At 36.8% G+C, this 26,546-nt stretch overlaps 1 protein-coding gene across 1 annotated transcript in view; it reads left to right on the top strand.

Annotated features, from left to right (window-relative positions):
* The window catches only part of Sptlc3 (serine palmitoyltransferase long chain base subunit 3), a 117,163-nt gene that overhangs the window by 35,585 nt on the left and 55,032 nt on the right, over window positions 1-26,546 (top strand). Inside the window, exons 3-6 of the mRNA XM_041670973.1 lie at window positions 3,394-3,548; window positions 4,126-4,274; window positions 16,677-16,801; window positions 18,739-18,832. Of these exons, the coding sequence (XP_041526907.1) occupies window positions 3,394-3,548; window positions 4,126-4,274; window positions 16,677-16,801; window positions 18,739-18,832 (523 nt within the window). The remainder of the gene's footprint in view (window positions 1-3,393; window positions 3,549-4,125; window positions 4,275-16,676; window positions 16,802-18,738; window positions 18,833-26,546) is intronic.

Below are 26,546 nucleotides of genomic sequence, written 5' to 3'. Positions count from 1 at the left end.
TTTCTTTTGTCCAGGAATTGTCTGTACAGCTCACGCCTGTCTTACCTGTAACTAAAAAATAAATAACAACAAGATGATTCAATAGGTAAAAAGGTACTTGCCACCAAGTCTGAAAAATCTCAGTTCCATGGGACACACAGTGGAAGAAAAATATCCCTCAAATAGTTCACACACACACATACACACATATACACACACACAAAAGGTAAATTTAATGTGTGTTTGTTTGTGAATGTATACCTTTAAACACAGTAGAAATGACTAGCAGGTGAAAATTTAATCACCTCATAAGGCTTGTTCCCATGCATCTTCTGCCTCAAAAGCAAACCCACTCTTCTAAGGTATCTATAAAAGTATGCAGATAGGCTGGGAAAAGAACTCCAATAACATGAAAGTTCTGTTTATCTTAGAAAATGAGTTCTTTGGTAAAATCAGATTTCAACTTTCTACTAAGAAGCCAGCATTTCAATTCTTTGATTGTTCAGAATTACTTTGATTATTTTGAATTTTTTTGTGCTTCCAGATGAAATTTAAGGTTTTTTTTTTATATATTTACGTGAAGAATCTAGTAGGACTTGTTTTCTAGTAGGATGGCCATTTTTACAATAGTAATCCTAGTTCTTAGGTACGGGAGGTCTTTCCCTCTTCTTACACTTCTTCTATGTCTTAAAGTTCTTTTTATTCTAGTTCTTCCTTAATTAGATTTATTCCAAGATTTCTTCTAGATTAATATCAATGAGATCTTTTCCTAATTGCTAATTTCTCAGCATGTATAAAAGCTACTGACTTTTTTATTAATTGTATATCCTATTACTTTTCTGAATGTATTTTGGCAGTTGTAGAAATTATCCAGTAGAGTCTTTAGGGTGTTTTATGTATAGAATCATATCATCTACAAATAAGTAGAGTTTTGTCTCTTCCCTATTACACCCATTTTATCTCTTTTGTACTGAGAACATTTAAGATCTTCTGTTTTATCAAATTTAAAACACACAGTACATTATTATAAATATAGCCACCACCCTGTCCACTGATTCTCTAGAACTTACACATCCCGCAAAACTCAAACTCTGGGCTAGCTACAATTTCTAATGTATGTAGTGATGTTTTCTGACATTCTGTCACTTTTTCTGTTAAAGCTGTATCATTTTAAACTTATCATATAATTTAAGAGAAAACAAAATGACTGACATAATGAAGAAGGATCAATACTCTTTTGTATCTATGATTTTAGGCAGAATTCACTTTTTCCCATATCCCCAAATGACTGTGTCCTTATTGTCTCTATTACACCAAGCTCTTTACGTCAGAAACAATAAATAAATAAATCAATCAATCAATCAATAAATAAATAAATAGACAAGTAAGCCAAGTGACAAATCTGAAGATTGTCCTCTACAATAAGTCCTATCGCAATCACTGTCTTTGGAATACTAAATCTTCATTAAACTAATCTGCAAAGCAAGAAACAATTTGAAAAATTATGAAATTGGAGAGGTAACAAATTGTATCTTTTCCTTGTGAAGGTGTAAAAAGATGTTATGGCTCATCACATACACTTACAGATTTTAATAATAAGACCTGTATCATGGCTATTAGAGAAACTGAGTGGTTTGAAGTTGTCGAATGTAACCGGTGGCGTGGCAAATTTACATGCAATAGGAAGTTCCTTTCAAGTGTGTTTATGAGCAGTTTTTTCCTACACAAAATCATAATTTCCTCCTAAGAAATCATGTCATTGTCACTGAGCAGCAAATTGTGAAATAACAGAAAGGAATGTCACTGAGGTCCACCCACTTGCCATCAAAGTGGCTTATTCTCTGCATCTTTTTCTAGAGTCAACCAACTCAAGGAGTGAGTAGGCAAATTAGAAGCATAGAGAGATATCAAACGATGGCTTTCCCGTGGTCCTTTCTCGGGAAACTAGCTCCATGCAATGAGGAAGAGCAGAGAGGATGACAACAACGAGAAAGTTTATTCCCCATTATTCAGTGCCTTCCCATTGACTGTAGGATGAAGCTGAGTCTCCTCAGACAGCTATGTAAGTCTCCCTCGCGCTATTCCTTGGTGGCACAGCAGCCTTATCCACACTGTAGGGAAAGTTAGAAGGTAGGATAAGAAAGGTATTCAGAGGCCACATGAATCTTAACGTTGGTTTTGTCTTTGGATGAGGTGAATTCTGAACAAAGACCAACATGAGGTACCAGATGATATAATCTCACTCATTCTCCTCCAAGGCTCTCCGTATTTCTAGCAAGCAAGCCTACTCACATTGTGTAGCCTCATCACTTTTATTCTTGCCCCTCACAACCTCATTTTACCTTAACACCCCCTAGAAGGTTCTTTTATCATAAAGTCTCCCCAGTTCCTCCAACAAGTTGTGAATCTCTCCCTTGCGCTATCACTGTGAATACACAAAGCATTTGACTCAGGCCATAGGTAAGGCTTTTGTGTTTTCTGCCTAATATCAACTATATGAACCATCTGATAAAATCATAGATGTTTTGGTTTGAACCTCTGCTCATTGCAAACCTTTAAATTCATTGGTGACATTTTGTACAGGAACATAAGCAGCTACCTCTCCTACAAAAGAGGCCCTGATCCCTCCAAAACCTTGTCAGCTCAGTTTCTGGCGCTCAACATACCGCAGCTCTCTGCCAACCACAATTTGGCAGGTAATTCAAATTGTGCCCTCAAATCACTATCAAGGTCCTCACGATTAGTGAAGATTCCTGCCATCACCCACGTCCACCTATCCTGAAAGCACGACGCATGAGAGTATTTAGATTCAAAAATCAATATTAATATCTCAACTATTTTCCCCAACAGAATTGCTTGAGTATCAATACATCCCAACCCTACAATTGAAATTACCCCTTTTTAATGGACAGTAAAGAAACTCCTTGTCTGCCATTTTCTCTTGAATTGAGTTAGCATCTTTGTTATCCTTTTTTACTTGGCACCACCAATAATTGAATCTAGGACCTTCTATCTAAAGCCTACCACAGTGATACCACATCTGATACTTGATTCTATTTCTTATTTTCTGGAAGAATCACATTAAGTTGTTGAGACTAGTTTTGTATCTACTCTGCGGCCAAGGCAGGCTTTGAATTTTCAGTCTTCCTAACTAAGCTTCCTAAAAAGCTGAGGTTACAGACATGTGCCACAGAGCCCATTTTTTTTCACAGATTCTTTAGGCATGGAAGTCCTACAGTTTTGTGAGCTCCCTCTGCTCCCCATCCACCTGTTCTTGCTCAACAAAGTCCTCTTTGTGAATAAACCAGGATCTTTCATTTCTCTTAGATTTTAGCTGCAAATAAGATCTTTTTAAAAAGAAAAAAGAAAAGAAAGACCAAAACTAACCTTCATTCTCCACTTCTGTTGTAACAGGATTTTGTGCCGTTGTATCAGGACTTTGAGAATTTTTATAAAAGGAACCTTTACATGAGAATCAGAGACAGCTGGAATCAGACGGTTTGCAGTGTCCCAGGGCCCCACATTGACATAATGGAGAAAGTGTCTGATGACTATAACTGGACATTCAGGTGAGGCAGCCAGCTGGGAGGGCTTGACGGGGAAACACTCAGGTAAACTCCAGCATGGACACAAGTTGCAGAACTGAAAAAGCTAAGGTGTGGATGAGGCTCATCTTCACCTGCTCATCTCTTTGCAAGTTCTCATGATATGGTGGAAGAAAAAGGGATTAAATTGCCAAGTGGGCTTTCTTGACATTGTAATTAAGGTTATACGGGTGCACAGCACAGACAGTCAAACCTGAAAGAGCCTTTGTCAACTTCCTTGTCAAATTGTACCTTTCTGCTTTCTCAAGGATGGAGTCGGTGATGACTGTGACCTTTTTACCTTAGCACGTTTTGCAGCAGTTTCAACCAGTCATAAAATCAACCATTCAGGGAAAACCAGTGCCTAGTAATACACTGGGGACCAGGCCATTTCACTAATGTTGTGCCTCACCTTACTATCCGGTTATATTCCTCAAAAAAAAAAAAAAAGCACACATTAAAATGGGAAAGACAATGTCAGGCTTGGGCAAATTGAAGTCTTTGAGGCAGGAGAATATCAAATGAGATAGTACTGTGTGTTCACTTGCTTATCTCCCTATAGACACACTGGAAAAGTTATTAAAGATGTTATCAACATGGGCTCCTACAACTATCTTGGGCTTGCAGTCAAATACGATGAGTCAATGAAGACGATAAAGGATACTTTAGAAAAGTATGGTGTAGGTGTAGCCAGCACCAGACATGAAATGGGTAAGTACAGGATTTTGTCCTGTCAAGTTTCAGAGTCATGGTACTACATATCAAATCGTGATTGTATTGATGTTGTATACCTGAAATAAATGTGATGAAATTGAAGACAAAGGAAGGGGGGAAAGAAAGAGGAGAAGGGGCAAGGATGAGGAGGAGGAGGAGGAGGACAAAAAGGAGGGGGAGAAGAAGGGATATAAGCATCTTTTTTAAAATGTCAGTCATCCTGTTTTTGTCACACAGTCTTTCATGTCTCCTTCAGGATATCCTTTTCCTTTCTTTACCCACATTTTTTTCCTAGTGGCATTCATCACTGATTAAAATAATTTTGCTGTTGCATTATATATGCATGTTTCTACTACTCAGATGGAAATAGCCTGAGCAGAGAGAATGCTGTGCTAAATGAATGAATGAATGAATGAATGAATGATAAATTATTGAATATACAAAATGGAGCACACTATTTTCTTCTCTTTTGGAAAAGAAAACAACTTTTTTCTTATAGAAAGAGTAAAATTTATGGGAAAGATGACACTTATGATACTTGCTTTTTAAAAAATTCTTTACAACTCTTCACCGTGTTTTTTATTATCTAGCATTTCTTTTATTTATTTTATTCTTTAAGAATTCCTGTGCTCTGGGCAGCCTGTGTGGTACTATTCCCATATTCTGAAGACAAAATCTCAGGATTATGGGATCTGGGCAATAGACTCTGCAGGATTAATAGCCCACCCTACATTTCAGTTCATGTCAGCTTCTTTACTGCCTGTCCAGGTACCAAACGCAGGGTTCACCAGCTTGGTTCAGGCCTACCTAAGATCACAGGGAAATCTGATCAATGAGATTTACAACTATTGCAAGACAAGTCCAAAGCCCCTCTCAGATAACCATTTGGCAAATGGGTTTTATAAACAGTTCAGTTATCTAGAAGGGATAGATGACTATACCCTTAGGATTATCTTACTACGTCCATAGATATTTTAAGTGTAATTATTCAGATATGTGAAACAAATAACTCAAACTAAGGCAAATGTCTTTTTAATAATAAATTTAAATTTAATTACATCTTAAATGTTACATTAATTCTTTGAGAAATTTATAAAATGTGTTTTGATCACATTCACCTCAACTCTTCCAAGATATATGCCTACCCCCATACCTCTGTGACTTCCTTTTTTCTTTTAGCTTTACTTAATAACTATTGACAGCATTTGTGCTATCTATACACCCTTGGGTGTTGAGCCATTTATTAGAATGTGGTCAGCATGCCAGGAGTCATCTCCTTAAAGACAACTGACTCTTCCTTCCCCAGAAGACATTAACTGTCCCTAGTTCCTCAGTTAGGAGTCAGAGGTCATGAACCCCTTCCCTGTCCATGCTACAGCGTTCCCTGACTTGGTCTCGTGAGGCTTTTTGCCAGTAATGGTAGCTGCTATGAACTTTCTGACGGTTTCGCTCCAGTCCTGCATGATATCTGGCTTTTAGCATCTTCAGATCCCTCTTCTGTGGTGGTCCCTGAGTGAAGACTCAGGGGAGGGATGTGATACAGATGAACCTTTTGTGGTTGAGCATGTTCTTTGAGAACTTTCGAGTTTTTACATCAATCCCTATCCACTGATGGTTTACCATGAGACTTGAGAGCTGCACTGATCTATAGGTAGACAGATATGAATTTGTGTGCAGTTTTATACTATATCCATTTAGCCAAAATAATAATAGTAGATTGACCTCAGGGGCTGAAAACTCTTCCTGACCATATTTCATGTGAGGCTTGTATTTCCTGCTATGAAGAAGGCCTTAAGTCCAAGCAGAAAGCATTCACTATTTAACCTATAAGTGTAGCTTGCTGCCCCAGTCTATGTTACAGTTCACAGGGTTCACAGTTGGGTAAGACTGCTGCTGACTTTTACTCCAGCAGCCTGCATAGCACCTTCCAGTACTGGGAGAGCTAGCCAGCAGAGAGGAGGCTTCCTAGTCATTACCAACTTGATTTCTCTATCTCCTTTGAGCAATATATGTGTTGTCTTCAGCAATAGTAGGCAACCAAGAACAACGACAACAGACTGTATTGTTTTAGAGTTTCCAGATCACCTTTGGCTAGCAACACATGGGGATTTATCATAAATCTGGCTGGCACTAGGATGTTTATTTGGCATCCTGTTGCTTCTGATATGAATATAATTCCCTAAGCCAGATAACTCCAACCACTAAACTTTTTTTTAATTTATTTATTTATTAAAGATTTCTGTCTCTTCCCCGCCACCACTAAACTTTTTCATATGAATATATATGCTTATGAAAGAATAGGCTTTTCCAAGCATTTTCAACCTTCAGTGTTAGATTTTATCCACAAATACAGTAAATATTTGGCTCAGTCTACAGAGCCGATCATGGTTACTCATATTACTTAACAAGGGATTCTTATTAATTTCCATTTGGCATTAGAACTAGAGATGTAAATGAAGTAGTAGTGTGTCATGGGACAGAGGCAGTTCTCCACTTAGACCTGAGATACCCATAATGTTTTGTTTGATGATGGATCAAACACTGGAGGAACACCTCCAGCTTGTAGAGATACAGAGGGACTTCTTGGAATGTTTCTTCAAGAGCTTTGACACTAGTACTAGGGTTGTATATAATCACGTCAGAAGACAGTCATGAAGAACACCTCAACTCAGTAAGAGAGAATATCTCTTCATCGTAGTAGACAGAAACCAAAGGAAAAAGGCTGGACACAGACAATGATTCGCTGCCAGAGGAAGCCACCCACAGACAGATCCCTGGTTGTGCAGATCAGCAAATGCAGAGAAATTAGGCAGGACTAAGTTTCGTTTGGTGTTCTTTCTCCATACCAATAAATGGAGAAACAGATGGAGAAAGAATACTGTTCTTAGTGTTCTATAGAATCTGTATTAGTAATGTATATCATATATATTATATCATATATAATATAATATATCTTAATAACATATATTCTTATACTATTTTGTACCCCCAAATCTCTTCAATTCATCTATCTGAGTCAAGTTGTAGGACAGAAATTTTAACAGTTTTCAAGCAAATAATTAAAGACCCAAGGATAAGATACCTATAGTAATCATAAAAAAAAACAGAATGAAATATGAAGCGAGGCTATCAGTGATGGAGTAAATAAATTATAGGGATTAACTGAAATCATTCTGCAACATAAAAAACAATATTAACATGCAAGAATTACAAATATCATTGTTCTGAGAGCCATCCATCTAAAACATTTTCAAGTAACTGGATTGGAAAACATGTTTTATAGTCTTAAGAAAATGTTTAATGTTGTAAACTGAGTAACAGCAGATCTGCCCCATAAGTGAAAAAGACATATTTTACATTTCTAGTGAGTTCAAATTGCTTTGGACACTCTAAGGACTGCCGGACACTAGAGAGCATGACTGACTTTCTCAAGTACAGGGGTCTTTTACTTGGTTTAGGACAAACACATATGCCTGGAAGATGGTATCTGTCAATGGAAAATAACAAGCAGCTAAGAGACACCCAGAAAATCAACGAAGTGAGCCAGTTTTGATTATTGAACATATCCTGGCACATGTTGCTCCCCCATCTTGAAGCCAAGGAAAGGTTAAATTAGTAGAAGTCATAGAGAAGCCTTTATTTCATGTCTCTTCACTTCCCATGCTAGCTCCACAAAAATGTGTGATTTTTCTCTCGTCTTACCTCCCCTGCACACACAAAGGTGACAACCGGATGTACGGTAGAAGTACATTGTTTGCACATAACCGCCAAACCCTGTGCACTGCTGCACCCAATAGCTCCAATAGTCACAAAGACCATTAGAGCACTATTAAGTGCTCTAACTCACAAGTTCGCAGCGGAGACAGTGCTTATGCCACAAGGCAATGCCTATGCTAAGAGAGCTCATCTCACCTTAGTGATCTGTCCGCTCTTGAAAAGAAGAGAAAAAGCAAACCACCTGTTTAGTTTAAGCACATGCCCACTTGGGGACGTCCCTTCAACTTTAATTGCAGCTTTCAGTGTAGACACGAATGCTTTCATTTTTCAGATCTTCAGAATGAACACATCTTTTTGACATAGGATTCCACAGGAAAGGATATACTGGGGACATATTTCACACCTAAAGGTTCAGCTGCAGTGCTAGCATTACCAGTAATGTGCAACGTGCTGAAATCTGTGTTCAGTTTAGATTCCCCTTAACCATTAGCATGTAAATACTTTATCCTGCCCCTGTAACATAGCTTCCTGACCAGTCCTTGTTCTTGAATTCCAGTTATCAAGTAATCTTATGCTTCTTGTCAAGGGGGTTGAAGCTTCATATAGGAAATGTGCAGTTTCATTAATTCAAGCTTCTGAAGAAAAGACCAGCTTGGAATAGCAATATGTCTAAATTCAAACATATTTTAAAAAAATAAAGCTTCAGCTATTCAAGTATCCCTGGGAATAAGTAGTTTCTAATGAATTTATATCAAGTGGAGATCCTGGTTGGTTTTTTTTTGTTTGTTTGTTTGTTTGTTTTTGTTTTTGTTTTTTTTGATTTTTCGAGACAAGGTTTCTCCGTAATTTGTTTTTTTGTTTGTTTATTTTGTTTTGTTTTGTTTTTTGGTTCCTGTCTTGGAACTAGCTCTTGTAGACAAGGCTGGCCTCGAACTCACAGAGATCCGTCTGCCTCTGCCTCCCGAGTGCTGGGATTAAAGGCATGCGCCACCACCGCCCGGCCCTGGTTATTTTTTTTAAGTGACCTCAGTGGTAGGGTGCTTTTCTAGCATGTACAGGTTCTACTACCACAAAAGATGTTTTTAATGAACACAACTTTATGCAAATCAATGCTACAAACATGTTTATAATCAATTGGTTTCATTATATAAGTTACGAAGATTCCCACTTCAATTATTTTGCTATATAGCAAATCCATTATTCATAAATGCTGCCAGTTCCTTTTAGGATAAATTATTGCAAATTCTGATTAATGAAATGTCCTTGCATTACTCTCAAGCCACTTTAAGGGTCCTTGTAAGGTGAGGGGTACTCTCTGAAAAATTGTTTGAGAGTAGAAAAGTGAAAATATATCTTGGTTTCTGAAAGCTAAGAGAGTCCTGACAAGATAATTGTCCTTTCTCTCACAGCATTAGGAGTTACACCCAAGCCATATTTCAACAAGCAAAGATATCTCCAAAAGTGTGGAAATTGGCCTTGCAGGTTCAGCAAAATCAAGCAAGTATAATAATGTCAAATGCAATATGCCAATAATTTTACATCAGTACAGTAAATGCCCGAAAAGAGACACCTGGGATGAAAACCTGGAGAGTCCCAGAAGTTGACAATTTGCAGATTAATGTCTTCCTCCTCTCTACTCCAAAAGATAAAGCACGCAGTCCAGGCATAGTTGTGACTTGCTGCTCAATACTGCTAGGAAATCAAAACTAAGAATAATTGTCCTAGGTATAACTAAAGAGTGCATTGAATTATACCAGATTTCTCACAGCTAAAACCAGAGCCCTACTCATTTGATGGTCACTAAGTAATCCAGGGGTTTTCTAATCTGTACTCCTGCAAATTAAGGGTAATGTTTCCAGTTTTATCCTTTTGACAAAAATGATAAGAATTTGTGACACAAGAGAAGTATCTGAAACTATAATTCTGGTATTCATAAATAAGATTATACCCACCACTACCTCCAGCTCCTTCTAGTACGCTCCACTCCATACCCCTCCCAGTTTTCTGTCTCCTTGATTCAGAATGGCCATCATCAGTAATAGAAATAGTGGCATGTATGTGGTGAAGGAGAAACATTTACAAACTTTGGTGAGAATGGAGACTAGTGTAGCTACTATAGATACCAGTCTGGAGGTTTCTCAGAAAGCCAGAGATAAAACTATCATAGAACCTAGCAAATACCAAAGGACATTATATATCACTACAGAGATACTGGCAGATTCGTGTGCACTGTTGCTCCTTTTGCAATAGTAGAATCAATTTATCCTATTAACTGATAAACAGATAATTAAATATAACATTCATAAACAATAGAATTTTACTTGGATGTAAAGAAAAACAAATTCACAAAATTTCTAGGCAAATTGATGGAACTGGAAAAAATTATACTGAGTGCAGTAACCTAGTCTCAGGAAGACAAACATTACTTGTTATCTCTTATATGTGAAACTCACATTTAAATCTTTTGTTTTGTATATTTAATTTGGAATATATGTGGAAATTAAGTCATTAGATATGGGACTTTCAGGGCTGATGATTAGGGAAGGGAACGTAGTAAAATGTGGGTAAAATGAAAATAGAGAGAATCCTGGAAACAGAAAGATTCAAACATGGAAATGGATGGGAGTGAGAAAATAAGAGAATGGGAAAGACTTAACTGAAATGAAATGATAGGGGAAAAAACTATGCAGAAACCTACATCTTGATAGTATAATAGGTGGCATGGAAGGACAGTAGGAAATACTCCAGGGTTAAAGATTTAAGTGAGTATGGAGATTGGGAGATAAGAGAGAACAAAGGATAGGAGGTAAGTTAACCAAAACTGCAAATTTTGATAAAAAAAAAAAAGATCCATTGGTTTATAAGTTAATTTTTAAGATGTAATATGTCTTTAAAGGAATTGGAATAGATCAATTCTGCCTGGGAAGACTATATTGCTCCTAGGAGACATGAATTACTAAATGAAAATCTCAATCAGGGAGTTTATTCTTGTGAGTTAGGGAGAGGGGCCCTGAAGTACCCAGAACAACACAGGATATTGCCATTGCTTTTAGTTGCCCATCAAAAGTAAATGGTAAGACCCTATTGCTGAAGACACCACTTAGTATGGGATTCAGGACATAGAGAAATCAACCTTGACTGTCAAGAAAACTCCTTGCTGGCTAGCTTTCATAGTGCTAGTCTAAGTACACCGCTGGGAGAGAAAAACATCAATGGTCTCGCCCACCACTAGGTCCTGGGTGCTACAGTTTTGTTTCTATTTTTTTTTCTGCCAGCACTGAGGACTGAATCCACAGCCCTCTGCATGCAATGCAAATATTTTACCAACTAAGATATATCCGTAACCCCATAATCAGAATTTCTTGTTTAAGAAATGTATTCTAACGGCCTTACACACACACACACACACACACATACATGCACATGCACGCACACGCACACAGGTACAGGCACATACATACACAGGGGTTACTGTGTTAGTCAATTAGCATATTAATTTGTTTGATATTTTCACTGTCTATATGTACATCAAAATGCCATGATTATATATAAAATTACAAAAAGTAATCTGTTGCAAGATAGTGTCCTCTATATATGGCAGACAACTGAACCAATGAAATGTCAACAGTATGGTTGCCTAAATAAAACTTGAAAAATAAACAACACCAATTGGCATGCTAACAAGGATGGGGAAAATCTCTCAAGGCTCCATCCCTAGATAACTATCTGTAAGCAATTAATGGTTGCTGAGAAGGGGAGATCAGTCTTTCCATGGCTCTTCAATCCCAAAACACATATACATAAAATCAACATCAAATAAACTCAGCAAGTTGTATATGTAAGTGTGTGTGTGTGTGTGTGTGTGTGTATGTGTGTGTAAAACAATAATAACTAAAGAATAAGAGGCCATGAAGTTGAGAAGAAATAAATGGGAAACTTGAAAGAATTGGAGAGAAGAAAGAGAGGAGATAAAATTGTGGTAAAACAGTACTTATGTATGAAGTTCTCAGAAAATGAAAAAGCAAAAAAGAGAAATAAAAAATGAGAACATGAAGTGAAGGAGACATCATTTGGTCAGTGTAATGGCTCTTCCCTCATCAATATCATTTGCTATGAAAATGTGTCATAGTTGTACAACCATGCCTCTCTTAGACACCTTTACCAGCATCAGATTCTAATTATCTGCTAATGGTTTAATTTAACAAGATGTGGTGAGTGTCTTATTTAAAAAGTCATCCAAAGTAGGTGTGCAGATCCAAGTGGCTTCTTCTGTTTGGCTCTGAATGCAGACATCAGACAAGGGATCTGGTTTCTCGTCTTCCTCTGAATGTTTGACAAAATGTAAAGTAAATCAAGAGGCAGTATAACCCTATAAACTTCAAGTAAAAGAACTAGGTACCCAAAGATTTCTGTGTAATGCCTAAAGCCAGATTCCTTTAGGCAAAAGAACTGACGCTGGCTTGAATACAGGAATCTTCAATGTACGCAAAGTGGCACAGATGTGAACTGATAACACAGCACCATTGAAACAGACAGATGGGGAGAGCTGGCAGGTTTTTGTGGTAAATAAAACCCTGTGCTGAGACTAAGTCTAGAAACAGTACGCAAACAGGCTATTATGAACCAAATGTGACTAGTCACAGTTAGGGAAATAGCTTCACACATGAGACAGAGGAATAATTGGTTACTGTGAAATGGACTTCTCAATTATACCCATACTCACTGCTATCAATCAACATTAGCATGTCAGTATGAAAGCCAGAAATCTCAACATTCTCACTAAGGGTGAGCCAGTCAGTATCACTAAAAATCCAACACAAGCATGTAGTCCATGCCCAGAATGTTGGTCGTTTATCCTGAATGTACTTTTTGTTCACTTGACTTATGGCAATCAACTCCGTGTTTGGCATCTGAAAATATCACTTAGTGAGCTGGCAGGAGGGTAGATCCAGTTCATATATATTCTTTTATTCACAGAGCAAATTTTAGTATCCTGCTGGATAAATAAAGCCTCAAAGTAATAACAGGAGTCAAAGTATACATAACACAGCAATTTGTAGAGCCACTGACATCAGCCAAAAAAAGCTATTGAGAATTTGTTTGTTCATTCAACTAGAACTACAGTTAGACTTTATTAGGATTCATAAAAGACAGTGTTTCTATATGAAAGACAAACTGTTGAACGTTACTTCTAAAACCACCAAGTTTTTGGACCCCCAGCTGCAACTTAACATCTTTCCTGGACGGAGTCATGCCTAGTGTCTCGAGAGAGGAAGCATATCAACTTCCTGGTGACTTCTTTGCTCCCTGGAGTCATCCTTCACTTTTAGAAATAATAAGAAACCAACACTTAATTAGTTCAAAAAAGCCTTATTTTTTTACTAATCCATAAAGAATTACTTGTATTGGGCAACCTCTGAAAGTCATGTCTTTGCACATGTACATCCCTCAGTCGCTTGGCTGTCTGTTTGCCTCACAGCACGTCCTATGCCATCGTAAGGACTTGCAGTGATTTCAACTGTTGTAGCTGAGCATGTGGGATAGCAGGTTTAGAAAGAACAAAGGTTGAGATTTATCTTCAGTATCTGTTCACATACGCCTGGGTGATTTGGTTGTGACACAGTTACTCATTTGATCCCCTGGGCAGGAATAATTTATGAGGAAAGTTACTCAGCTGGCCAATTTTGGTGCTTTCTGTCTTGAAACAGATTTTCTAAATATTGATGTTTGCTCCCTAATTACCTTGTTGCTTTGGCCCTGCTTAGATCTTTGATATTCCTAATTTCATCCTCTACCCTTGGCTCATGCTTGTCTTCACTCTCCATAAAAAGACTCCATACAACTCTCGATACATACTGAATGTCAGCATCAGGAGAGGGTATTTTGTTTTCCTGACTAAATATCTACTACAGTATCTCAGGTTTTGCTTACATGAGCATTCTGACTCTGTAAGCATCTGTGGAAGGCGTGGGTGTCATGTGCTCGTCTACACCCTGTGTGCTCCTTCTGTAATAGAGATTTCTCCACATTTCAGAATCAACTTAGAGCAATAACAATCATCACGGGATAACAATTACGTCATCTTCAGACTAGTTCTGCTAGGGCAGCTGAGAAGGGCAGCAAAGAATGCTTCACATGTTAGGTGAATATGAGAAAGTGAGTGGGAGCCACTACTCTGCCAGGACACCATTCTCAGTAGCCAGAGACCACTCAGCTGTTAACAGCAGATCTAGGGCCAGAATCCACTCCCCTAACTTTTGATTGCCTACTCTTGGGACCATCCTCTTTGGAAGGCAGTGATTCTAATTAAAAGTGAATCCAACAAATGATCATGTGCTCACATTTTCATCTTCAAAGCTCATTTATCCTTTTTATTGTATAACATATTTGATGATGTAACATTTTATATCAAAATTTCAACCTTCTAGTAAATTTTATTATTGTTTTGTGTGAGAGATGTGTTTGTGTAAATTCAGAGATAACTCTGTGGAGGTGGTTCTCTCCTTCCACTCCACTGAATTCTGGGATATGAACTCAGATAATTAAGTTTGCACGATAAATGCTTTTATCATCCAAACCATGTTTCCAGTGTGATAATTTAACTTTTAACTGCTCCACTGAGCCTTAAGTAAGAATGACTGTACTGTGGCTTGTTTCTAATAACTCTAGGGATAAATGAATTCATGTTTGAGAAGGCCACCAACTAGTTTATGTATAATACTGTGATTTCTCATAAAGACAAATGCTGTTCTTCAACTATCGTCCTCAATATTGCATACAAAAATATTAAATCATTGAACTGACTGCTTAATATTTTCTAAAAGCGTATCTTTAACAATTTTGCCATAATAAATGAGCTAATTTACTAGTGAGCATAGAATTTTGATATTCCAGTGTGAATCATAATATATATTGGTAGTTACACTGAGGGAAGTATGTTTATAATGGTCCTAAACATTGTAACAACATTGCACACTCTTAGATCTCAATAGCAGCTCTTCCAATCCTGTGGGTACAAGCTCCATCTCATCACTTGTGTGTTTTTCTGTTCTCAGACCAGAATTTATTTATTCCCTGAGTTGCCAGAAGCAACACACAGCACAGTCATTCTGACTCAAGGTTTGCGGGGACAGTTATAGACTGAAATTGTCACACTGGAGAGATGGCTCAGTGGATAAAGTCATTTATCATGCAAACATAATCAAATCTATTATCGAGGAAAAATGCCAAGTAAAGATATAATGCAAGAGCTGTCGTTTTTAATTTTCTAACAGCCAAATTATTATTTAAACGCATAATCAATATAAAAATTTTTGGTATTTCTTTTTTACATTCATATTACATCTCAGTGTGCACACTAAATTTTCCGTGACTGGAGTCAAATGAAATCCTATTAAAATACTGACACTGTGTTTAGTAAGAAATATTTATAAGTACTTTAATTTTAAGGTTAAAATGAAAGTAATGAAATTCAAATATAATTTAGAATTCAGTTCTTAAATTTCGCTGATTACATATAGCTAGTAGCTATGATGCTGGATCTAGAAGATGAAATGATTAAAAGCCAAATTCGGGAAGTATTAAACTGTGCTACCAGCAAGAAGTAATATGATTAAAGTATTTAAGAAGAGATCAGTAAACAGTGATATAAAAGGCTATGGGCCAGGCATGGTGATACACACCTATAATCCTAGCACTCAGGGAGATAGGATAGGAGGCTCACTAAATTGAAGGCAGCCAGGGCTACATAGTAAGAGGATGTCAACAAAAAGAAAGAGAAAGAAGAAAGAAGGTGGTGGGAAAATGAGGGAGTAAAGGAAAAGGGAGGTGAGGAGGAAGACAGGAAGAAAGGTCATGATAATTAAAACATATATTTAGAAAGGTCAAATTATCTCTGTTGAGTTTTATCTGAGAAATCTTTAAATTTTGGTTTTCTTATCTGTAAAGTAATTTTACCGGCACTAATGGAAGCCTAACATTAAATGCAATCATTTAGATAGCAGCCTTCTTAGAATATCTAGTATATTCCAAGGTTCGATAAAGTCCACCATCATCATTAGTAGTTATAGAAGTTCTGGAATCTGTGTGTATTTAGGTAAATGACATCTCTAAAAGGGTTGCAACCATTAATTGTGAGATATAGGAATTGGGGGTGTGTTTTATAAACTTTATTCTATTGCATTATAAAATGCATATCAAAAAGGCATAAGTATATATAACGCAATGGATTCTTACAAAACAAACATACCTTTGTACCCAACAACATCAAAATACAGAACATTCAGAAAAAGCCAAAATCCTTCTCATGGTCAAAAAAGAAACAAAACAAAAAAAAAAACAAAAAAAAAACTATCACTCTCCTGACATTCAAAGGTTATAGATTTGCTAACTGTATATAAATGAATACATAACCCACACTCAAAAGAGTCCAGCTTCTTTCATAAAAATGTATCCATTATAAAATACCAAAAAAGTATTTTTGTCTTTTATTAGGTTACATTCAACTATATTTCCAAAATTAATACATTCATTTAATAACAAGTGGGCTTTTTGAGTTGTTTCTAGATTGGGACTGTGACCAAAATTCTTGATATGCTATAGGACTCTGTTGAAGTACGCTTAATGGAATTTGAGTTTTTAAACTTAAAAGCGAGAATCACTCCTCATGTAATTTCCGCTTAGGTACCTTGGATAAGCACAAGGAACTGGAGGAGCTCATGGCTAAGTTCTTGAATGTAGAAGCAGTGATGACCTTTGGGATGGGATTTGCAACCAACGCAATGAATATCCCTATACTTGTTGGGAAGGTAAGAAATTGTTGTTATGTGTCTTCTTCTGCTGTATGTATAATCTAATGATTACATAGAAAATACACCTATGTATTATCTTAAAAATTACATCTTCATGGAAATCCTCTATCAGAAACTTTGCCAAAACAGTCCTTTTCTCAAGATCAAAATCTTTGCATAAATACATCAGTATAGGCTAGCAAATCCTCATGATCATCCCAGTTATTAAGTTGCCAAACTAAATATGGATCAAATGTCATCTTCAATAGTAGCTTAGACAATCTGAAGTTTTAAGGACTTGCAGCTGCATTTGTCATGTAGCAAGCACATACTAGGCATGACTTTAGGCCAAAAATTTTCTAAGCCATTTGTTCATTCATCAATTGGCTGACTAACTATTGAGATTTCACGTGGCATGGCATGAAGCCACACACAGGATATAAAAGGATGAACAAGATCCCTGCATTGTAAATTTAAGTGTTCACATTATAGTGGAGAAACAATATACTAAATAAAATTGGATGGGTATTACAGGAAAAGAGAGCTGGCAGCTCTTCTTGAGATACCTTGCAGTGGCTATACTAGAATTATGAAAAGAGAGCATTGATATACTATCATTGATATTGTTCTTCAACCAATAAAGAAGGGATTGCATGTACAAAGCAGAGAGTGTGGAGGAACTAAACACAGGCTCATGATCCAAAAAGAGACCAACAATGAAGGCATATGCCAAATCACAAAGAACTTCAGAGCGTAAATCATGCCAGAATGTTTAAGGATGTCCCTGAGAAAGAAATGAGAAGTGGACTACATCATGTTCAATAAGCAAGTACAATAAACCAGATTTATGCTACTAAAAATGCAATGACAGCTAAGTGTGATATATGATCTAAAATTGGATTCTGTGACTTTCATTGAAAAAAATAAAGATAACACCATTAGAAGTATTAGAATAGTTAGGGAAATGATTAATTTTAGTGACATATTAGATGCTGATATATAATATATGTAACATTTAATAAAAAATTTGGAACTTTGTGGCAATAACAACTGCCACATTTATAGTAATTACATAGCTAAAGAACACAGATTTGAGGTATCATGATGTTTACAGTAATTCTCAAATGTTTCAAAAGAAAAAAATCATAGACACATATTTTTCAGTGTGAAGATAAGACGAGTTTGCTGGCTTTCGCCTCAAAAACATAAAACATTTTGTATGTGAAATTATCAAAATATAAGGGGGGGGGGACTCAATTCCAGGTCACCACAGGAAACAAAAGAGAGCCATCATTTCTCTTCATTTTTGGTATCCTTAAAAAGCTCTATATGTATGCATTTTTAAAATTATTTTAAAGAAAAATAAATTAACAAGCATTATAGATGAGTAGCAGTATTTTCCACCCACCACACACTGACCTTCCATGCATGCACACTTTTCCAAATATCCAGTTTTTAGCTGTAAAACACAGATGATTCTGTCTCTTTGGGCTGTTAGCACAGGCAAAATGAGCACACAAGATAAGAGTTTGAAATGCCTTACTGTAAAATGCCTCCCGAGCTTCCCGGAGGACTAATGAGAACCTTCCAAATAATCTAGCACAGAATCAGGTACCAAATAGTCTATAGCCCTCTGCCACACATCAGCCCTCCAGTCACAGTCTTCAATCCTTTAGACTCTGACTGATGCTTAAACATGATCTTTCTGTTGAAAACCATCTGTGAATGTTCCAGTAGAGACGCAATGTCTTACAAACAGCTGCCATCTCCCTGAGCCAGCTAAAAGACTAGAGAGCTAGCTGAAAGATTAGATTTTGTTTATATAAATACCAGCTAAAGTTAAACCTTTTCAAATAAAATAGAGTCCAGGCTTAACATGGGTTTTGGTGTCTTCTAGTTCCTATATGTTGTCTTTTCTTTTGTCATCTTGTGGTTTGTGTTTGTTTTCTGCCTAGGGATGCCTTATTTTAAGTGATGAGTTAAACCACACGTCTATCATCCTGGGAGCTCGACTCTCAGGTGCAACCATAAGACCCTTCAAACACAACAGTGAGTATCTGAGCATTTACCTAGAATACACTGGCTTGCTCCTAGGCAAAGGTCAAGGTTATTCATGATATTTTGTCCTTGCTTTTCATACTGGCAACTTAACCTAATGAAAGACAATTATGCTTATATTCACTGCTGGCTTGTTAATCTCTGATGACCTGGAACAAATGGCTGAAGTATATTAAACATCCAGATTGCTAAGTGTTACCAAAACACATAAATGTCACTGTTAGTGGTCTTGCGGTGTGGTCTCTGAAGATGTGATTGATACCTTAGGATGCCAATTAATTATCAGATGTGTCACAATGCTGCCCTTCCTGTAACCTTGTCTTGGAAAAGTTCAAAGATTTTACATTTTGGGCCATGTGTAAGTAAAAAGCGTTCTTCTTGGTATAATGCTAGTTTTCCCTATCCCTACATACAAAATGTTAATGTCTGTATCCCCCTAATAGTCTTAGACTTTATTAAAATATCCTTTCAGAAGCTAGAGAGATGGATCTGGTGGTTTAGAACACGTAATTCTCTTGTAGAGAACCCAGGTTCAATTCCTAGCTCATACATGGTAGCTTACGACCAACTACAACTCCAGGTAACAAGGGTCCAGCTATCCTCTTCTGACCACAGTGGGTACCTTGAACACACAGGGTACACATACATACACGCAGAAAAAAACATTCAGAGACATAAAACAAAATAAAAATAAATCTCAGAAGATTTTGAATGCCCTTCCAGGCTCTGTTTGAAGTGACTAAGTAGTGAAGAAGATGCAGAGGGATATTCCTTCACTCTTTATGGGTCAGATCAGACACCATTAGAAGTCTCTGGAAAACAACTTAAAAGAAACAGGCCATGGCTGGAAGCACCTATATTCTCCGATCCAGATGTACTCCTCATTTGTGCCACTTTCTGCAAATCCTTTCATCTTTCCTTCAAAATCCTCATCTGTAAAGCTAAGGAAGATGTTGACCTATACGACCTGTTAAAGCTCTGCTTCTGGCACATTTAGCAACAGAGGCTTCCTTTCATTTTGTGTGCATGCTCATACAAGTACACACATACACATGCACATACACACACACACCCACAACAGCACACACATTAGCATACTTCCTTTTATTTCTTACGGCCTTTCTCTCTTTCTTTCCATTCCCCTCAACTTTCCTTGTTTCTTCTCCTCAGCACAGACCTTCCTTCAAAGAATTTACAGAGAGTAAAGGAAAAGAAGACTGGTAATGAGCAGGAAGGATTATCCAAAGATCAATTGTCTCATGAGAGAGGAGAGAATTCACATGAGGGTTCTCAGGTGAATTCAATGAGTCCCTTTTCTAACTAGTGGAGTGTTCAACAAAAACCTGCTCTAACTGAAACAGGGCTGGGGTAGGGGTGGATATTGTGTTCAGTGAAGTTGTTCTATTACCAGTAAAGACTCAGGAGTCAGATATTGGAGTAAACACCTGATAAATCGAAGAGGTGGAGGAGCGACGAACTGACCTTCACTCCACGGTTCCCAGATCGAAGAACGCATGACATCTCTTAACTTCTCTCCCTACTCCTTTCTGTGCAACTCCTCTATTCATATTCCTGCCTTTTCTATGGCTAATTCCACCTAGTTGCTGGCTCTGTCCCCTGACACAAGGTTGACTTTCATAACACAGTTTCAGGGTATCAAATATCCCCCAACAGGTGGGAATTGACATATATTGGGAAACTACATTCAGTGTCTGTGAACAGATTGCTATGATGGGGGAAGGACCAGGGCAAGGCACTCCAGAAGAACAAGACTGCAGATATGTGGCTCAAATCTGATATAGTTCAATGTAATTAAAAATATGTTGGCCTCTTTTTTTGTATTTGCAACAAATATTCAACTTTTCATTTTATTATTGATAAAATAAATTTTTAAGTTATATTGATTTTCCATCTATTGTCACATCCAGTTTCACATTATATAGGTATTACTAAAAATTCATGTTTGAAATACACATTTTTGGGAGATTTAAGGAATATATTTGTACTGGGTATGATGGTTTCTTCCAGGAAGCCTAACACTCAGGAATCTCAGTTAAGAGGATTGTGAGTTCAAAGCCAGGCTGATATTCATAATGAAGCTCTCCTGAGACAAGGATGAAGCCAAAGAAGAAACAGTAATGCTTTTACTAAGTGGCCAGTCAAATTCCTTTGGTGTTAGCACAAATGCAATGTGTGTCTTTGCATCTTTAGCATGACAGATGACTGGTAGTAGAAGCTTATACCTGGAAATGAATAAGACATATATACGGTTAACACAATAATCTCACTTCTAGAATAGACAGAGCTGGGTTGTGATTTATTTGGAACAAGTGAGCTGGGTCATTGTCAAGATTGATTACTTATTTCTTCATTCCATTCTACTAAAATGTAGTTTGTGGTCCAAACTATAAAATATAGGCATCTAGGGACCATCCATGGCAGATAAACGATTGTTCCCATCTCCAGACCAACTTAAAACAAATCTTTGAGTTGAAACGAATACATTGACAATATATAATGTACAATAAGAGACAGAAGACCTAAATCTTATTATGGATTTTTGTATGAATTATGTCATATTTGTATATAATGTGCTCTGGTCACTCTCTACCCATCCCTTCTTACCTCCCTCCCATTCCTGTTACCTCCTTCCTCCTCCCGTGATTCTTTACAACATTCATGTCTTTTTCCTTTGTTTTGCCACCTGGGTAATGGGGGAAATTTCTAGGCAAGGCAATATAAAACAACCTTATGTTAAATAAGGTTGTCCAACCACAGAAAATGTTTTGCTATGCAACTGTTTCAGTGATCACTCAGGACCCACAGTAGTTTAATATAAAACTAGCAACACAAACCACACCACACAAGCAGCCATTTAGTATTATCCTTCGGATTCTACTCACAGGAAAGTAATGTCAGAGAAGCCACATGCAGGAAGCTTGGACAGCAAAAAAAAAAATAGCAACACTGTTAGTGATGGGTACATGGACATTTTATCTTCAATGAAATATCTGAGGTTTTCTCCATCATTTACATAGAATGCCGTGCAGAAAACCCCAAATTAGAAATGCTTGATAAAAGCCAAAGACTTGTCTTGGCAATATTATAAAAGATTAAAACAATCCAAGAAAATAGTTTACCATAAAAGATACTGAAAGTTGTGACAAATACACCTGGTCTTAGATGCTGAGTGACATGAGATGATGCTATTCCTGGGTCAAAATGTAAACTCAGAAGAGAGACTAATAAACTTAAAAGTATTAAGTAAGAGTAATATGTCAAGGTGGGTAACTATACTACCTATCACGTAAGAACTTATGGTTGTAAATGGTGCACAAAGAGGAGCGTGTAACCAAGAACTTGTGTGGTTCATAAAGCCTACGATATTACATCTGGTTCCATATAGATAGATCAACCAGCCCTGTTATTGTCACATAAAAGTATATCTCTCTTCTTAGGGAAGGTGTAGTGAACTATTTAGGGGTAAAGGATATGATATATGTAGCTTAGTCTCAATTCAGAAGAAATAAATGGTGAATGGATAGATAGATAGATAGATAGATAGATAGATAGATAGATAGATAGATACATACATACATACATACATACATGCATACATACATACATGGATACATAGATAGATACATAGATAGATACATAGATATAATATTTTGAAACATTAACCTGGGACAGGTGAATGAGAATATTTCAGAATGTCCCTATTCCTATAATTTTCCAAAATTTAAATATGTTCAAATACATTTCTATTTTAAAATCTTCAACTCTGCTGAGATTACAATTAGCATTAAATTTTTATTTTCTGCAAAACTTTTTAATATTCAACCTATTCAATAACTTACTCTTCATGCTGCCTTCTTACTCCCAGAAAGTATATGACACTATTTATATTTATAATAAATGTTAGCTGTAGCTATTTTGTGCCAGAAACTAGCAGTTAATTGAGAATTTACTATATGCCAGATATCTAGTTATTGACATTGCTGCTCTATTTATTTATTTATTCATTTAGTTAGTCATGCAGAAAACATAATAAGATAGAAACAAATTAATAGATGAAAAATTAAAGTTCAAAGGTATTTAAGAAACTAACCCATAATAATCTAGAGAAGAGGAACAACTCAAAGATAGTATTGTGGAAATGGTATAGAGAGACTTGCTCTTTTGTATGTAAACTAACTTTTTAAAAAATGATTCTACAAAGTACCAGTGAAATCTGGGACTGCCTGGAAAATGCTGCCCTTCTAGTTGATTAGGATTATGCAGTTGGGTCATCATCTACCACCTCCTAGTTCACAGACATCCATTATGAATGAGCTGCTATTGCTTAGTTTTCTGTGGAAGGCAAAATAATTGCCCTGAAACATACCAATGCCCTGGTCCCCAGAACCTGCCAATGCCTCGTTACCTGGAAAGAAAGTTCAAACTACAGAGATAATTCAGCAGGTCAGTCAATTAACTTTAAAATAAAACCTCTACAGGGGTTCAGTGTAGTATTATGGTCCCTAAATTCAGAAGATGAAGCAAAATGAAGGTTGTCAGAAAAACGCAATATGAGAAAGACAGCAGTTGCCGTTTTTAGTTTTTTGGTTTTTTTTTTTTTTTTTTTTTTTTTTTGGTTTTTCGAGACAGGGTTTCTCTGTAGCTTTGGAGTCTGTCCTGGAACTAGCTCTTGTAGACCAGGCTGGTCTCAAACTCACAGAGATCCGCCTGCCTCTGCCTTTCAAGTGCTGGGATTAAAGGCGTGCACCACCACCGCCCGGCCCATTTTTAGTTTTGAAGATGGAAAGGGATCACATTCTAAGGAAGGTGGGGCGTAGAAGCAGGAAAATATGAAAAAGCACAATAGACTCTAACACTTTCAAAACTATGGCCCAGCCTGCCAAAGCTATGAATTAGTCCAGGCAGGCCCACTGCAGCTTCTGATGTCCAGATTTGTAAAACCTTCTATTGTCTTGTTTTAGTCAGTAATTTGGGCTATTTTCTTGCAGCAGAAGTAAGAAACAAATAGAAGGCTTTACTCCCTTTCACCAGTGTGCACCATGTTATAGTCACATCATGAAAGCACCACCTTAGGGAGCAGAGCTATATACAGAGTCTTCTACTTTCTCAGGAGGTGAAGGAAGTGAGGTGTCCAGAGGGGGAAAGAATTAGATGGGACAACAATATAATTGATACTCATTTCTACTGGCTCTGCTTGCAGCTTAGTGATACTCAAGATAATACTAAATGTGTCTGCCTCCAATACTATGATGCTTTACTCCTGAACACTCATAGATTGGAGTGACATAGCACAGGAGCTATTTAAGGTTAGATAGAATATGCCAAGTTTTCATCTATAACACATGAACCACACCAGGTAAAAAAGCTAATAACATGAAAGACAGGTTCTTAATGATGACTGCCCATGCCAAGAAATTGCAAAAGACTGAGATTATGAGATTTCATGAAACCCAAAATTTGTTTCCTCCTATGGACTATATTCTATCCCAAGTCTCTTTATCCCTCTTCCACTTGCATTACTTAATTTTCCCATGGCTGCCACAAAATACTTAGCAAAGAAACCTAAAGAAAGAAAGGCTGTTTTGAATCAGAGTTTTAGGGTGCAGCATGGTATGGGAGTCACCGCAGTAGGACATATTTCATCCACACTCAAGTGGTTATATTGCATCCATACTCAAGAAGCAGAAAGAAATGACTGCTAGTATGTGGACAGAGACTGCTCTTTGTTTCCCAACTGCTTAGACCTGAATAATCACATAGAAACTGTATTCATTATAACTCTGTTTGGCCAAAAGCTTATGCATATTTCTAGTTAACTCTTATATCTCAAATTAATCTATTTCTATTAATCTGTGTATTACCATGAGGTTGTGTCCTACTGGTAAGGTAAGGCTTCAGTGGGTGTCTTTCTCCTTTGGCAGCTACATGGCATCTCTTTGACTCCACCTGCTCTCTCTATACATCTCTTCCAGCCTGGCTATATTCTGCCCTGCTATAGGTCAAAGCAGCTTCTTTGTTAACCAACTATAATAAAATATATTCACAGCATACAGAGGGGAATCCCACATCACCTCCAATTTTCTGTCTAATTAAAAAGAAAGATTTTAACTTTAACACAGAAAGATTACATACAACAAAAGTTATCAAGCAAAAATTGAACTTAAAATATTTAGTCCATTTACATTTGTCAAATTTCATAAAATACTTTATCATCTATTCTATCTTTGTGAGTCTAAAGTTTTATATCTAATCTATTTCTTATAATTATAACTATATTTCTTCAATTCCATCAAAGACTCTAGGAGGATATAATATTACCTAAGTAAACAGGAAATACATTATAACAACTTCCACAACTCTACAATTGACAGAGACATCTCACTGCCTGGACAGTCACCCAAAGTTATTCTGTACCATTGGGGCATCCGTCTTAAACCTACAGGCCCATAGTATCTGGTAGACTTTTCCAAGAAGCAGGAAATTTCAAATACAGTTCCACCTATACTGGCAGTTTGTCAGTTACTATCTTCAATGTCCTGCAGAATGTCTGGCAGACACTTTCATAAAGCAGGAACCCTGAGGGATCATCTCACCTTCTTTAGGCAACTTCAGCATCATTTTTCTCTGAATCCTGCATGTCTAATTTATACAGCATACCATCAGCATTCCAGACAAGAGCAGTTTCTTCCCCAATTGTCCAGCCTTGTCTCATTGAAGGCAAATTTCATAACAAGTTTCTTCAATGCCAATCAACCTCTCTGAAGTAATTGGTGCTGCCAGAAGCAGACATGCCTCACTTCCAAGGAAAGTCTAAGTTCTTAAAACATTTTAAATGCCATATTATGTACATCTTTGAAAATTTTGAAGAATACCTATCTGAAATATATGTCAGAAATCTAACTAACATGACCATTTAGTTTGACTATTATAAATGACTATCTATTAGTCTGTATTTCTTAACTATCATCACATTTTTAAACACCTTAAAGAAGAGCAGAAATACATATAACAAAAATGGCCTTAAATTTTTATCAATAGACCAATATGCATACCAATGCAAAGTATTCATCTCTATATTATATCTCCCTTTATATGAAAACAAACATTTATAAACAATATTTGGAAATTTGGGAGTAGTTATCTTCAAACTGCTTCCTGCTTTTTGTTGGGTGAAGTATTTGGGGGGGGGGTCATGACGACCTTTTGGGGGGGTCTTGGTTCATCAAACCATGTTAGTCTGGAAGGAATCCATAGGTTCTCATGATTTGTGAAAAGCAGAACCTCTTTTCTAAAGCAACATATCCTTAGACCCAATTTTTGAAATCAAGATACCTTTAAAATATATATGTTGGTTTACATTAGCAGCCCCCAGATTCAAATATCTTTCTGTAGTCAAAAAAATTAAAGAAAACACAATAATATACACAATCTAGACTTTCTGTGTATATTCCATATTTATGTGACTTGTTTTTCTTTACTCCTTTAATCTATGACTATCTGTACTCTTTTATATTACTTTTACTTTCTCTTTGAAGTCTTTGTTTTGTTTCTTAAAGCTATTTTTTGGTAACTGACTATACTCTTCTTTTGCTCGCTCTCAAATCTTAGTACATTTTTTGAAACACACTATGGCCCATTTAGAGGTTAAATTCTGGCTGAATCTGACTTTGTTGCATATTTGTAA

This window comes from Microtus oregoni, unplaced genomic scaffold, assembly GCF_018167655.1.
Source record: "Microtus oregoni isolate MIOR12 unplaced genomic scaffold, Mior012 000020F_ref0000438, whole genome shotgun sequence".
In the NCBI taxonomy this organism is placed as follows: domain Eukaryota; kingdom Metazoa; phylum Chordata; class Mammalia; order Rodentia; family Cricetidae; genus Microtus; species Microtus oregoni.
Note: the sequence above shows the minus strand (reverse complement) of the source record. Positions and strands in the feature narration are given on the sequence as shown.